Source organism: Dipodomys spectabilis, unplaced genomic scaffold, assembly GCF_019054845.1.
Source record: "Dipodomys spectabilis isolate Male_0828 unplaced genomic scaffold, ASM1905484v1 ptg000054l, whole genome shotgun sequence".
NCBI classification, from domain to species: domain Eukaryota; kingdom Metazoa; phylum Chordata; class Mammalia; order Rodentia; family Heteromyidae; genus Dipodomys; species Dipodomys spectabilis.
Genome location: NW_024870731.1, coordinates 4,012,376 through 4,027,449, shown reverse-complemented (window position 1 = coordinate 4,027,449; position 15,074 = coordinate 4,012,376). Strand labels below are relative to the sequence as shown.

General features: G+C 40.6%; 1 protein-coding gene across 1 annotated transcript in view; it reads left to right on the top strand.

Annotated features, from left to right (window-relative positions):
- Window positions 1-15,074, top strand: part of Cacna2d3 (calcium voltage-gated channel auxiliary subunit alpha2delta 3) — a 927,251-nt gene that overhangs the window by 822,207 nt on the left and 89,970 nt on the right. Inside the window, exons 28-29 of the mRNA XM_042679948.1 lie at window positions 9,011-9,072; window positions 10,559-10,603. Of these exons, the coding sequence (XP_042535882.1) occupies window positions 9,011-9,072; window positions 10,559-10,603 (107 nt within the window). The remainder of the gene's footprint in view (window positions 1-9,010; window positions 9,073-10,558; window positions 10,604-15,074) is intronic.

Genomic DNA, 15,074 nt, shown 5'->3' with positions numbered 1-15,074 from the left:
CACATAAGCAAAAAGAAAAAAAGCCGGAAGTGGTGCTGTGGCTCAAGTGGTAGAGCGCTAGCCTTGACCTGAAGAGCTGAGGGACAGCACCCAGGCCCAGAGTTCAGGCCCCACAACCGGACCCCCCCCCAAAAAAAAAGGAGTCATGTTGCCAAAGATGGCTTTGATGCTGGGTCCCCAGTTATGCTGAAGATGCAGACTGTCCCAGGCCTTCCAGAGTTAAGTGTGTAACAGAGGTCACTCTGTGGTATTGCCTGGGGACTGTGCCATGTGACCCTACCCCAGCCTAGGGTTGCCAGATTGAGCAAATGAAAAATATTCTATCTGGAAACCCTACTGCATTTTCAGTGTCTATGATGGTGTTAGATAATGGGAAGCAGCTAGGCCCTGTAGCTTCCTTTACTCTGGGCATGGAGGGAAGTTGAATTCAGGAGCTTTGCAGTGGTCTTAGGCTCCCTCCAGTGAGCCAGGTGTGTGTGTGTGTGTGTGTGTGTGTGTGTGTGTGTGTGTGTGTGTGTGTGTGCGTGTGTGTGTGTGTGTGTGTGTGTGTACAAGTCCCTTTCCCTCTAGGTGCCCTGAAACATAAGCCTGAGAGTCAGAGGACTCAGCTCCATCTCTCTGGCTCTGTGGGATTCCCAGGAGCATATTTTACTAATATAGTGACAGACATCCAGCTCAGGGGTGATGGGCAAATAGAAGTGGCCATTCTATTGTGAATTTGGAATGTTTAGAAATTTGACCCTTCATTTTGTTATAATACCTTTGTAAACATTATTAGGTGGTTCTCTAATAAGAAATTATTAGCTAGAGAGCTATAATTTGAGAGCTTATAATTTTCTTAGTGGATATTGATTTTGCAGCCCTGATTAAAATACAATAAAGTCTGAAGCTTAAATATTTTATTCTGCAAGGCTGAAAAGGATGGAAATTGACTCTAAAATTGTATTGGCTTAAAATCTTTATTGAAATAATATTATTTAAAGAGTTTTGTGAGAATAAAATGACCTGACAAAAAGTATTCAATGCCAGCGCATAGTGGCCTTAGAAAGTTGAGAGAATACAACTATTTTAGATGAATTCTGAAAAAGCACTTCCAGATTACCTCAGGGGTGAAAAGAATATTATTTTATTCCACAGCCATGCTAATCCTTTTCAACAAGTCATTAAAACCCAAATGGAGAAAATATGAATAATTGTCATTTATTATATATATATATATATTATTTTTTTTTTTACCAAAGGAGACTGCTTTCAAAAAGCTGTGTTGAGACGAAGACAATGTGATCATTGAAAAAAGGCATTAGGTCTTCCTATACCTACCTATCACAGTTGCTAGGCTCAGTAAGCAGTCAGGGATGCTTCCAGATTAAAATAGGCCTCCACAGCTATGATTCTTCAAAGGAAATCTTCTGCTATCACCTTGTCAATCTAGGGATAATGTGAGCCCTGTTTCTCTTCCCTCCTCTCACCACAGACATACATCATGTGGCTCTTTGTTATTTAAAAGCATGTACATATAAGAAAGATTACCCCCTACACACCACAGGGAATACTTCAGGAGAGAAATATGCAATCTGTTCGGGGTAATATTCAAAATATCATTTTTCCCTTTATCATTCGATTTCTTTTCTCTGCATCAACTAAAATATGAGGTGTGTCTACAGCTATGAGATTTCCTCCCTTACACACTCCTAATTTCTGAAATAATATCATACCTTGGAGATTAATGTTCAAGCTTTACAGAGATGATAACGAATGAATATTGCTTTGATCCAAACATTTTTCTAGAGGTTATTGCTATTCATTCTCCCTAGCTTATAATCTTGTAAGAAAGCTTTGGGGCTGGTGGGCCCGACACCAAAGGGAGCAGCTGCCTTTTTCCCCCGACATCTTCATGAGGGTACTCTTGTTCTCAATTTCACCCAAATTAGTCCCAGGATTTCAGTTGTCTTTTTTGCCCAACATTCCATCATGAAATTCATTAAAATCTTCACGTGAAATATTTAACAGATGAGTTATGACATAATTCACATTACAATTTTAAATTGTTATTCATGTGGTAAATCATTTCTCCTGGACATTAGCAGACCACTGGAATGGGCTCACATTTGATGTAAGGAAGGTCAGAGTTCTTTCTTTCAACACTCCCAACACAGTGGCCTGATTCCAAACTTGGGGTTAATCGTGAAATATTCCCAAGGAGTGACATTCAGATTTGTTGTTAGTTCTACTTGCAATTAACTATTTTGAAAACAAACAGAAGAAAACATTTAAACAAAGGCGGCTCGGCGAACAGCTATTATGGTTGACTGTTAACGAAGGCAAATTGGGATCCAAATGTGCCAGCCCTTGTTACCCTCACTGCTAGCAATCTTGTGTACAAAGCAATAAAAATCCAGGGGCACTCTTAAAGGGGGCTAAGATTGGCTGGGAGATATTAACCCAGCCATGTAAAAATAGCCACTACCCTGCTTGAGAAATATAACCAACAAGGGAGCTGATTTTCTGGAGGAGAAAACTTGAATGGGCATTAGTTCATAGAACCCGGGTCTGAGGAAATACATGGAACATCATTGGCATAAAGAATATTTATTATCAACTTATTTTAGTTTTGTTTTCCCTAATAAAGAGGCAGAGTTTGCTTAACTGTAGATTTTTTTACCTATCAACTGTAATCTATTCAACGAAAAATCTCTTGTTTGGGATGAGGGAGATCTGGGGTCTGACTGTGCCTGTGCTTCAGAAAGAAATGATCGCTGTTCATGTGCTGCCAACATGCCAGGCCATTAAAAAGCTTTGTGACCAAGCATCTGCAGGAGCCGGCACCACAGTGTCAGAGAAAGTAACATTGTGTGAGTGTGTACCCTGACCTGGTTTTCATATTCTGAGTAGTCATGGGTGATCACAATTTCAGAAAAGACAAGCAGCAGACTCTGAATGGTAGAACACACTTGCACTGAGCCTAAAGAGAAATGATGCATTGTAGGAGCTTTTTTAGCTGAGATGATTTTGGAAAAGATTGACTCACCGATATTATACCCTAAAGAACATTTCTAGCTGTGAACGGTTTGGCTTTATCATGGGCAAAATTTCTGCCCAGTCTCTACATGTTGGTATCCCAGGCATATCAGTCCTGAAGTAGAAGAAGTAGAAGAAAAGAACATAAGTTCTAGAAGCAAATCATAGCATGAATTTTGACAATGCTATCAACCTATTTGTGTTCAGATATACTTCATATTACATAATCTTGTTTATCCTTGTTTTAGGGTCATTCCAGGAAATTTTGCTCAGAAAATAGAGCCAATGTGGCTCTCTTTCTGGAGATGGAGGTAAAGTGATGTCCTCAGAGTACACAGAGTGGTTTTAGAGACAATGTTCACCCTCCCCCCCCCATTTCCCAGCAAAACATTTCTGGTTGTAATGCACTGATGGTGGCAGCAGTGCCTTTCTGTCTCCTGGATGAGCTCAGGGTGGAGGTGTATGTGGATATATCTTATAGCTGGGGGTCTGGGCACGTTTGGAAGTAGGGGTGTTTTTGTGAGCTTTCGTGCCAGGCATGGTGAACACTATTTTATAAACCGGATTTGTGCTCCTAAGGGTATGTTGCAAGTTGAGGCCAAGCCCACAGAAAATTATTTCTAAATGAATACAATATGAAAAAGTTATTTTATTTCTAATTTTACATGTAACATTGTTACTTCGTGAGTTTTGGATTACACTTGAATGCATGTCTATTAACGTGATATGAGATGCATGCATGATTTCATCTTGAATGCATTTGAATATAATAGCACTGGAAATGTAATTTGTATTCTCAAATTTATAAAACAAAATAAATAAATCTTGGGGGGTGGTAGCCACATTGAGCATATTGCATTGATTTCTTTGGGGTTCTCTTAAACTAATTACCAACTTCCCATTGCAGATCCAAGTTTTCTCATGCTGGCAGTCCTATCTAATCTAATCCCACCAAACCCGCCCCCCTAACTCAATCTTGTTTCTTTCACCTCTGAGGAGTAGAAACATGGGCAGGTCTGTAGGGAACTCCACCTTTGCTCTGTAAGGAGTGCTGGTAACTAATTCTTCCCTGTGACCCCTCCTAGGGATTACTGCCCACTGATAAAACTGTGCAATGTGGAAATAGTTTAGGTGTGGGCATATTCCAGTACAGTGGCCTCTGGTTATATGTGGCTGTTGAGCTCTTGAAATGTGACTAGGACAACAAAGGAATGAAAGTATGAACTTTATTATTTTAATAGTCACTGCTTTGGACAGCACAGAATCAGAAGGTGGGAGGTCAGCTGTCTGCCCCTACATTTGAATGAATTGATCACAGACATTCTAAAGGTCAAATGGTCTATGAGTTCTGGTGCTCCGTTGATGACCCCTGAAAGTGTTGCAGTTCAAATCTTCAGATAATTGAGTGTCCTTCCCAAGCTGCAATCCTTGGCTCTTGTGGTGTGTCTTGATCACGCTACACCTGCCTCCCAGCACATACTATTTCTGTCAAACACAGGAAGAAGGAAGAAGAAAGGGGAAAGTAGGTTAGCAAGTTACAAGACTGGGAAAAGAAGAGGTCTAGATGGAAGACACTCCATGGAAGGCCTATGTTCTGTATTCCTAAGCTGAATACTTGTTGCCCAGGCTTTCATTCTGCATGAGATGAGTTTGAAAAACAATCTCTCATGGATAATTTAAGATTGTTATATGTGAATATTTCATGTGAAGGGGCCTTAACAACAATTTTGTTGTTTTGCTATGCCACCCATCTTGGGAGAATCACTCTATATTGATTAGATAGATAGATAGATAGATAGATAGATAGATAGATAGATAGATAGATAGATAGATAGATAGAATATATTGGGGGGAGCCTATGGAATAATTTTTCTTGTTACCTCTTCAGCTCCTGTGAGATGAATAAGATTTCAATGAAGCTCAGGGGACAGAAGTTCCTAGTAGGGAGCCCTGTGAGGAGTACCATACACTCCAGGGAAAATATGTTGATAATTTTCTAGACTGTCTAAAAAATTTTAAACCCCAGGAATGGTGTTTTTATTTTCTGCACTCTCCTTGGGACTTGAGTTTCACTAGAGCATTTTCTATCCTTTATTTTTTTCCTTATTAAATTAGCAAGACTGACTTGAAGCAGAATACACTATTATAGCCTGAAATGTTGTTGAAAGAACAAAACAGACGGGCATGACAAATATCTCAGGTTCCATGAAGATTGTAGGGGATGGGAAAGGAGTGGAGTTGCTGAAGTATAAATGTTTTCTTTGATAAAAGTTGAAAAGGAAAAAATGTGGAACAAAACAGGAAAGTAATATTTGTGGTGGGCTTTTGGTCTTTTGTTTTGCTTGTTAGTTTTTTTGTACTTTATTTTCATGTCAAGAAATAATGAGCTCAATGCACCAGTGGCTAATCTATTTCATTTGCCTGTGTCCCACCACCTGGGCTCTCTGCCTAGCCCTTCCTCTGCAAGCTTTCAGAATGGACCTTCTAAAATACAAATCTGTTCCTGTCATTTCTATAAAGATCTTTAATAGCACCCTGAGCAAATGTGAGTCTTTTTTCTGTAAAAGACCAGATCATAAATGTTTTATACTTTGTGAACCATTCTTTCTCTGTTGCAATTCCTTGGCTCTGTCGTCATAATCATAGGCAACACCATAAACAAGTGAGTTATTTACAAACAGAGTTGACCCTCCCCTCAGAGTCATCCCTGACCTACAGGATATTTTTAGATGTCACTCAACACCTTTGTTTCATTTAACTTTAGCCTGCATACAGAGGTCTCCATGCTATTCTTTGCCTCAGATCACATGGTAGTTTCTAAACACATGGTGGTTTGCCCAAGTTGCTCCCTCCATTTGGGTCACCATCTTCTCATGATTCATTCTTTGCTATGAGTTAGATCTCTATGCATTCCCTTACACAAAGCTCTTGAGAACTGCCCTAGAACAGTGCTCTATAGTTCTTTGTTTATGGCTCTAGTGGAGCATTTACCATCCAGCTGCTTTTCAAGTAGGGATGTTGTACTCTTTTTCCCTATTAATACCTAGCTAAAGTTTAGCATAGAGAAGGCTACAGAACAAACAGTCACAATCTTGATCTAACAATGGGATTGTGAGTCTCAGACTCATAAAGAGATATACGAACTTGCAGATGAGAATACTGAGAGCTCAGATCTGCGATGGGAAGCCCATGTTTCTGGAGGAGGCACAGGAGTCAGGGAGCAGGAACTCTCCTGGGTAGAAACCAAGCAGACCAATTGCAATTGCCCTGTGAGCCCTTGGGCTGCAGCTGTATGTCCCAGACAGGGAGTAAGTGAGGAGTGAGGGAAACAGTGTCTAGTTTAGGGCATTGGGACCAAGGAGAGGATGCAGCCCACTGGAGGAAGATCAGAGAAAAGCAGCCCACATGATTAATGGGACAGAGGGACTGACTCATGAGAGAAGATGAAAGCGCCCTGCAGAGCTGGGATATAGGATGGACAGGGGCAGATGATAGCAAGCTCCAAGTATGTGAAATGGATAAACACCCTGAAGGAAACAGCCAGCTTCATTAGGGAGGTGAAAATGGGGCCCCACCAGACAATGGGATGTGCTCAGAAATGGCATGGGAGGTGCTCAAAAAGGGTACAGGGAGCTGATAGTGAAACTGAAGAGGTAAAGGGAAGGCCAGGGCAGCCGACTGTTGGAAGGAGAAACATCATTAAAACATCCGTCATGGAGCAATTCTCTGCGGCAATGCTCATGTTTTCATCCTGCAGGGCATCCAAAGCTTGCCATGGCTGTTGACTTTGGCCTTGAGACATGAACAATAAAATTATTGTGACTGCTAGGGTGGGGAGGGTGGCTGGAAAACAATACCAAAGAGGCACTACAAAGAGAGACCCACAAAGACAACAGAGACACCAACTTTCCTTTTCTTGAATACCAGTTACTGGCTGTCATGGAAACTTTGAGGCTCTTTTTTTCTGAAGTCAGTTTGCTATCTGCCCCTAATTGTCTTTGGTAAAACCGGAGGTAGCTATGGCAAGCCCTCTTCATGAAGTTTCGAGGCCTCCTCTCTGCTGCCAGTGCAGCAGTCAACCCCAGCTGGATTCTACTGGGCACCCTGCATACTGAGCTATAGAACATTTTGCCAGATGAACTCCATTTGAAATGCTACAAATAACTCTTAGATTCCAAAGTCGGCTTCCTTCAGGTAGTCTCTGCAATTTTCTTCAAGTCTAGGAAGAGAAGCTGGAGTTGTAGAGACTGACCATGTGACCCATTTTCTATATAGTATATCTATAGAAGTTACATTTCCCAAAATCTAAAGAGCAATCATCCTCAGCCTTAACTGTATCTTAGAATCACCTAATGCTCTTTCAAAACCACCCATGCCTACCCATCACCCACAGAAAATCTAGTTTAAATGGACGTAGGAGGTCACCCAGACATCATTACTTTTTCTTAAAGTTCCAGAGGTGGTTCTAATGTGTTGAGAAGTATCCACTGAAGAGCCTTAAATGACATGGGATTACACTTCCATCTTTCTCTCTAAAAGCTAACTACTTGTTGAAAAATTTTATTGCTGTTGATGGATTATCTATGTACTCAGTACCTTGTTGGGGGGAGGAGCAGGAACAGGTCCTTTGCTATTGGGCAGTTTAAGTCTCAAAGGCTTAAGTCTCAAAGGAGCAAGAACAGGTCCTTGCTATTGGGCAGTTTAAGTCTCAAAGGCAGAGGACACACTTAAGGTGGAACTAGATGAGCACCACTTATTAAAAAGAGCAGTGTGGAGATGAACCCCATCCGTACACTACAGCGCTGCTTGCTTCTAGTCCCACCTGAGAGCTGAAATTCTAACTCCAAAGGCTGATACCAAGGCTTTTCAAATGTACATACCCAGTTAACCTTTGCTCTTGGGCCTTGCCTTGTTGAAATAATTTCTTCAGGAAATAGAAAAGCAGTTGATCATGTGAAGGCATTAAGCGAAGACTTCCATAAGTCTTACAGTTCCTAAAGCCAAGACTGTAGTGTAGTGATTATCCAAGTAGAAAGTCTCACATGGTATGATGCAAAACTCCAGGAGTAGATAAGGGAACTTTTCTCTTGTAACTGTCTATCTCCTTTGATGGATGTTAGTACTTAGGTTGAAGTCATTGTAGAGGTTTAAGTAAAAGAAAGAAATACAGAAAGATAAACAGTAGTACTGGTGATAACAGGTTTTTGCTAGACTGTACCAGGGTAAATTGCCGCCCCTGATGAGCCAAGTAGTCTCATTCTTTTGAATTTTTCTAAAATCATCTGAAGAGGTTTCTACCCTGTTTCTCTTTCTGGGTTATATTGAATTGGCTTCATGAAGAGCTTGTTTGTGTTCTAGTTCTAAGTTTCTACTACTTCCCAAAGCTTCATGTCACTTTCTTTTCTGCATCGATTAGTGGAGCCAGTATTCACTGTACAGCTGTCATAATCATAACACGGTTCCCAGGGAGGGAAGAGCATTGAGCTGTGGACACTAGGGGGCCTGTGAAGCAAAGTCAGAGCAAAGTGGCTCCCTTCTAAACAGCAGTCTCAAAGTGCCTTTCAAGTGTTGTATTTCAAAAACACATTCAGAATATATATTTTAGACACTGAAACTCATATAGTAATAGCTGAAACAGGGACTGAAGAAATACGAATAATTCAAATGTATTTCTTTCATTCTTATTTTTAGCTTCTTTTAGGGAGATATTACTGCAAGTATATGGATTTTAGAATCATTGAAGTGATTTATCTCCAAAGTTCTATCTGCCCTGCCTACAGCTTGCTTTATTTCAAGAATTCTATGAGCCCAGATAACCTCAAGAATTCCTTCCAGGAAGTAAAAAAGAAGTCTTAGTTGTATGTTTATCTGTAAACTTTTTTCCGATATGTTTATGTCAGCTTCTCACTGTGATGGATTATTGTCAATGTTAATCTTAAATAATTGTGTAAAGGGATATCTGATGCTTTGTTTTATTTATAATTTGTCCCAGCTGTAGGCATTCAGATGAAACTTGAATTTTTCCAAAGGAAGTTCTGGACCGCCAGCAGACAGGTAAGGTATAATCAGCATCTTGAAGCATTAGCCACACTGTTATTATACAGGTGTTCTCATTTGGGTACCTGGAGACGAAAAGTGCCAGATTTCCTATAAATGTTTGTAAGATGAACTGCTGGCTGCTCAGATTACAGTTCATTGCACTGAAAAATAAAGGGCTGTCAGCATGTAAGACACCACATGCTGGGGAGAGGAGGGCATTTACACTCAGGAACAATTTGAATGTAAGGTCAAGATACTTATCTCCAAAAGAAGTTTTTGCTTTAATATTAGAGCCCTTTCTGATTTTATAGTGACGTTCTCCTAATCTTGTGGTGCCTGGTCATTTACTTGTAAATCTGTTTATTGCAAGGTAGAAGGCTTTTAAATGATAAGAATTATCAAATTTTGTATCTGCTCTTCCCCCTCTGCCCTCCTCCTCTCCAAAAGGTTTCTCTGGGCTTTTCCACTTGGAGAATCTAGGGAAATGCTTTCCCTTTGCTGTGCTTTTTGTTCTAAGGGGTATCTATGGTATCTGTTCAGTAATTCATCAGAAATGGCAAGTCATACAACACAGCTTTCATCTGTGTTCAAAGTGTTGGATAAATAACCCAACACTTAGGAAATGAAGTCAGAATACCAAAGGAAATGAAGTCAGAATATCAAAGAGATAGATACTAGATACCTGCATTCCCATGTTTACTGAGCACTTTTTTTCATAACAGTTAAGATATGGAAACAACCCAAGTGCCTATCAAGGATGAAAGGGGGAGGTGGGACTGATGTATCATTTCTTAAATTATAATACCTTAGGAAACTGTAAACTGAGAACACAGGAGTTTGTTTTGTGTTTTAGGTCATTGTGAAATAATTTTAAATTAAATAATTACATAATTATATCTCTTGTTACCAAAAGATGTAAAAATCTTTAAAAGATATCATCAACATTGAATGACAACATAAAATAGATGGGAAAAGGCTGAGTGCCAGTGGCTCACACCTGTAATCCTAGCTACTCAGGAGGCTGAGATTTGAGGCCTTTTAATTCAAAACCAGCCTAGGCAGAAACAATCTGTCAGAGTCTTACCTCCAGTTAAGCACCAAAAAGCCAGAAGTGGAAGTATTGCTCGAGTGGTAGATCACCAGTTTTGAGTGAAAAAGCTAAGACACAGTGCCCAGGCCCTGAGTTCAGTCCTCAATACTGGCGCACACACACACACACACACACACACACACACACACACACACACACACACACACACACACACACACGATGGAAAAGAGCCAGTCCTCCCCAAGTATTGTATAAGTCTTTGATATTACTGTTTAGAGTTGACACAAATTCTAGATCGTGCAGCCAAATCCCATCTTGAAACATTCTATTTAGATGAAATTTGGTGTTTTGCAGCACAGGCCATGACTGTAGTAGTTAAGTAGCAGCCACAGCAGATGCTTGGATGTCCCAGTAACATGGTTTCCCTTGCTTCTCCCCCACTCTCCACAGTGTGCCTCTCTGGATGGCAAGTGCTCCATCAGCTGTGATGATGAGGTAAGATGGCTGAGGGGAGGTGACAGCTAGTGCTGTGAACAGAGCCAGATCTGACACATCACTCTGGTCAACCTCGACACACACACACACACACACACACACACACACACAAAGAAAAGGACATGTGCTTCTTTTCCTTTTTGTTTTCTTACCTCTCCCCTCTAATAAGATAGTTTGGTTATAAAAGCTGGAGAAATGTGTTTAAAGACCTCATGGATAGCACTATTGGAATGGGGACATTTTGTTTATAGGCAGCAATCGACATCATTATCGTTTGAAAGTCATGCAATTCTGAAAGCTTTACCTTCAAGACTTAGGCATCTTTCCAGTCTTATAACCATCCAGTGAAACTTGTAGGAATTGTTGGCCTATCTAGTAGATAAGAAAATAGAAGATGAGAGAAATTAACTGGCTTAGTTAATTTCATTTAATAAATATTCAGAAAATTTAGAGTTGAAAGTTCTGAAACTCAAGAAATTTTCATTCTATCCTAATGTTTTCCTTTTAGAACTCTTCTTTCTCTCCTTCTCCTTCTCCATCTATGGGGTTAAACATCATCAGTAGGAGAAAAATTATAGGCCCTAAGTCTGTCTATCAGACTTAGGATTTTATAACATTAAGTCCAGTGTTCCTTCTATTTAAGTACAAGTAGAAAAATCATGGTGGACTTTTCACTTCAGTTTAAGTAGCCTTTTTCTGTGTCTTATTTAAAAACCAGTGTATTCCCAAACTAAACTTTATAAATAATCACATACTAACAGTTTTCTGTTACATCAAGTTTTAAGAAACCTTAACCAAATTTAAACAGATTAGAAGTTGATTTCAAAATAAAGCATGCAAAAGAGAAATAATCTCATAACTATGAAAGGATAATGCTAAAACAGAAAAATGAGGGGGGTCAGGCCCCAACTGTTTAGGTGTCAGCTTAAAATAAAATTTGTAATTTTAATTATGATCAATGTAAGAGTTACACTATCTAAACAATAAAAGCCAGTCAATCAGATTTTTAGTGAAAGCCCAACTTTTTCTGATCATCAGATCAAAAATAATTTTCTTTTTGGAAAGAGCATCCTGTGAAATTTTATGACCAACATGCTTTGGTAAGTTCAGGGACAACTTTCCTAGGATATCCAAGTGGGTCTCAGTTCCCTCTGGCTTTATGACCTGTGATGTCTTATTGCAATGATCAGCATAAGAACTCAGGGAAGAGTGCAATTAGTCAGTGTTATGTGGCCCTGTGTTAAACTCTTCACTTTGCACAGAGGATATAATTACTAACCCAAATTCATAATAACAAAATCAAGGTTGTTAGTTTGTTGGTGGGATAGCTGGTAGTTTGGATAGCTGGTTGGTTGGTTAGTTGATTCATTGGTTGTTAGGGTGAATGGGTGGTTAATAGGCTAGTTCAATAGATGGATAGTTGGTTGAACAATCTGATGATTAAAACTAGCCTCAGCACACCTACATACAGAAGAAGTGGAAATGGGTCTCCAATCTGGAAACATACAGAACATTTTTTGTTCAGAGACTGGTATTACAGGTTATATAGGACAATGCATAGTTACAAGTCATAGAATTAGACTGATGAGCCTCCAGCTGTGACTCTGACAATAAATAATCTTTGTGAACTTGGACAGTTCTCTGAACCTCTTAATGACTCAATTTCCTCAACTACATAGTCATAGAGATTGAAATACACATGTCACAGAGTAATGGTGAATAATGGGGGGTGAGGTAATAAAAATTGCTTAGCAGAGCAAAAGGCAAGCACTGAATGTTAACTCTAAGCCTAACAAGTCTGAGTAATGATTCACCTGTATCTGAAGGCTCAGATAATAATGGCACACATACTGTGGCTGTGATATTCTATTTACCACTAATGATCTCTTTTTGGCAGCCATTGAGAGAAACCCAGGCAACTGTCATTTAAAGATTCACATACTTTGAAAATTAAGCTTGATATGCTGGTGTGTGCCTGTAATCCCAGCTATTTAGAAGACAGAGATGGGAGAATTGAAGTTCAAAAGCAGAATTGGTAAGGAAGGTAGCAAGACTATCACAAAAAAAAACAGGCTAGGATGAAGGTACAAGCCTATGATTCCAGGTACATGGAGGCAGAGGTAAAAGAATCAAAGTCCAGGCTGGACCTATGCAAAAGTATGAGACCATATCTGAAAAATCACTAAAGCAAAAAGTGCTGAGGGCTGACGCAAGTGGTAGAGCATTTAACAACCATAAGGCAAGGAAGGAGGGAAGGATGGAAGCAAGGAGGGAAGGAAGGAAGGAAGGAAGGAAGGAAGGAAGGAGGGAAGGAAGAAAGGGAAGGAAGGAAGATGGGAGGAAGGGAGGGAGAGAGGGAGGGAGGCAGGGAGGGAAAAATTAAGCCCTGAATTTTTATGATTTTTTTAAACTTTATCTGATGCTCTAATGTCCTCAGTGTGCACTTTGAAATTATCTTCTATTTTCCTCTTTGACCCTTAAAATTTGGCTCCAGGAAACTGTCCTTGTTTTATTGGACATTTCAACCTTCCTTCTCACCCAGACCAAATTCCATTTTCCCAGGACACTTTTTCCAAGGATTATTCTCTTTTCATTATTACCTAATTAGGCCTATGAGACCAGCCTTTCCAATCCCCAGATTCCCTCATGTAATCAAAGGCCCATTGAACAGCTGTAAGAATTCACGAATTCATATGACTTGTCCACTGCACTGAAGACCTACCTCACTCGCTCAGACTGATTAGACATGCTTTGCCTGTCTTAGGTTTCCTCCAGCCCCAATGTCTCCCCATCAGCAGTCTCCTTGGACCTCAGCAGGAGTGTGTGAGGCTTGTGGGACAGTGTGCATCTTTAGTTGTCCAGTCAGAGCCTGAGCCATGTGACTTGGAGGATCTGGCCATAGTGCTGACTGAAGTCTTAAAAAGACTTTACACGGGGCAAATGTTATATTCAAAGCTTATTAGGGGCAATTTCAAATACTATTTCAAACAGGTTATTCGGCCCTTCTTAGGGACCAAGGTCTGTCTGACCATGAAAGATACAGTGGAAAACTGATTTAGAAATGGCTTCTGCCTTCTGGAAATTACTGGGTATCTGGGAAGGCAAGCACATCTAATCACCAACTGGGATAAGTGGGATGGAGTGGCCAACACTCACTGGTAACAGAGGCTACTCTGAAGTGGTGACATTTAAGTCCCTGGCAGATTGGGAAGGAAAGGACTTTGATGATGGTGTACGATGCATGAGAAGAACTTCATAGGTAGAGAACACTCCTGCAAGGCATGGAGGTGGCAGAGAAAACGTGGTAGAGCTAGGGTGTAGCATACTAGTCAGGCACTAGCCCATCATGTACAAGGCCCTGGGTTCCATCTGCAGCATTGCCAGTAAACAAGGCCAACCTGGTTGGCATTCAGGATACAAAGGAAGGAGGAATATCATCTTTACTTCCCATTTCAGCCCGACCCAGCCAGTATTTCCTCACTGCAGCCAATCTCTTTTCTCATTTACGTATTGTCAACCTCCATCTCCTGGTCAGAGAAGCAATACTTAGCAAAGACAGTGGAAATTGAGAAGGTTGACCTCTAACCAAGGCATCTCTTGTTCCAGAGAACTAGAGATCAATAGTTTCTACCAATCGCTAAGACGTTGAGTGTCCGCAGGCACGCCGCTGTTAAGTAGGAGATACCTTGGCTTATTACAGGCCTAGAAGCAGAGCTTACATCCATACAGCTGGGATCTCCATGTCTGGAGCAACCCCACCTGGCCAGGGAGTTGGTGGGAGGATCATTTGAGGGAGGGACACAGGTCACTGCTACCAAAGTGACTACTTTGCAATAAAATTATTTCAAATAGATGGCATTTTGATATTATACTTGGCCTATAATGTAATGATAGAGCAAGCGGTAAGAATGGTCAAGTTATCCTACAACTGACATATTAGAGATTAGGTTAGGAGACCTGGAGAAGAGTAGTACGCAGTGGCACATTTTCTTTTGAGATGAGACATACTGACTGTAGCTTCAACTTCAGGTGAAAGAACCAAATCTCCCTTCCCGCCCCCCCCCCCCCCCACATGCCTCAAAATAAACAAAGGCATCTCCCTGAAGCAAGACAAAAAAAAATCACCAAACTAAGCCAACCTGTGGTACTGGGATCTGAACTCAGGACCTTGAGCTTTTTCACTCAAGTGTAGTATGCTGCCGCATGAGCCACATCTCTACTTCTGGCTTTAATTGGAGAAAATAACGTCACTGACTTTTCTGCTTCAGCTGGTTTTGAACCTTGATCTTCAGATCTTAGTCTCCTCAGTAGGTATGATTATAGGCCTGAGCCACCAGTGCCCAGCAAGGACCTCTTGTTTTGAGTGTAACCACTTCACTCCCTGAGAAATGTTAGAATTGTAGAATTAGGACATGTGATAAGTGGCCAATAGCCATTGGCTGACGGGATGAAAACACATCTTCTTGAAGTT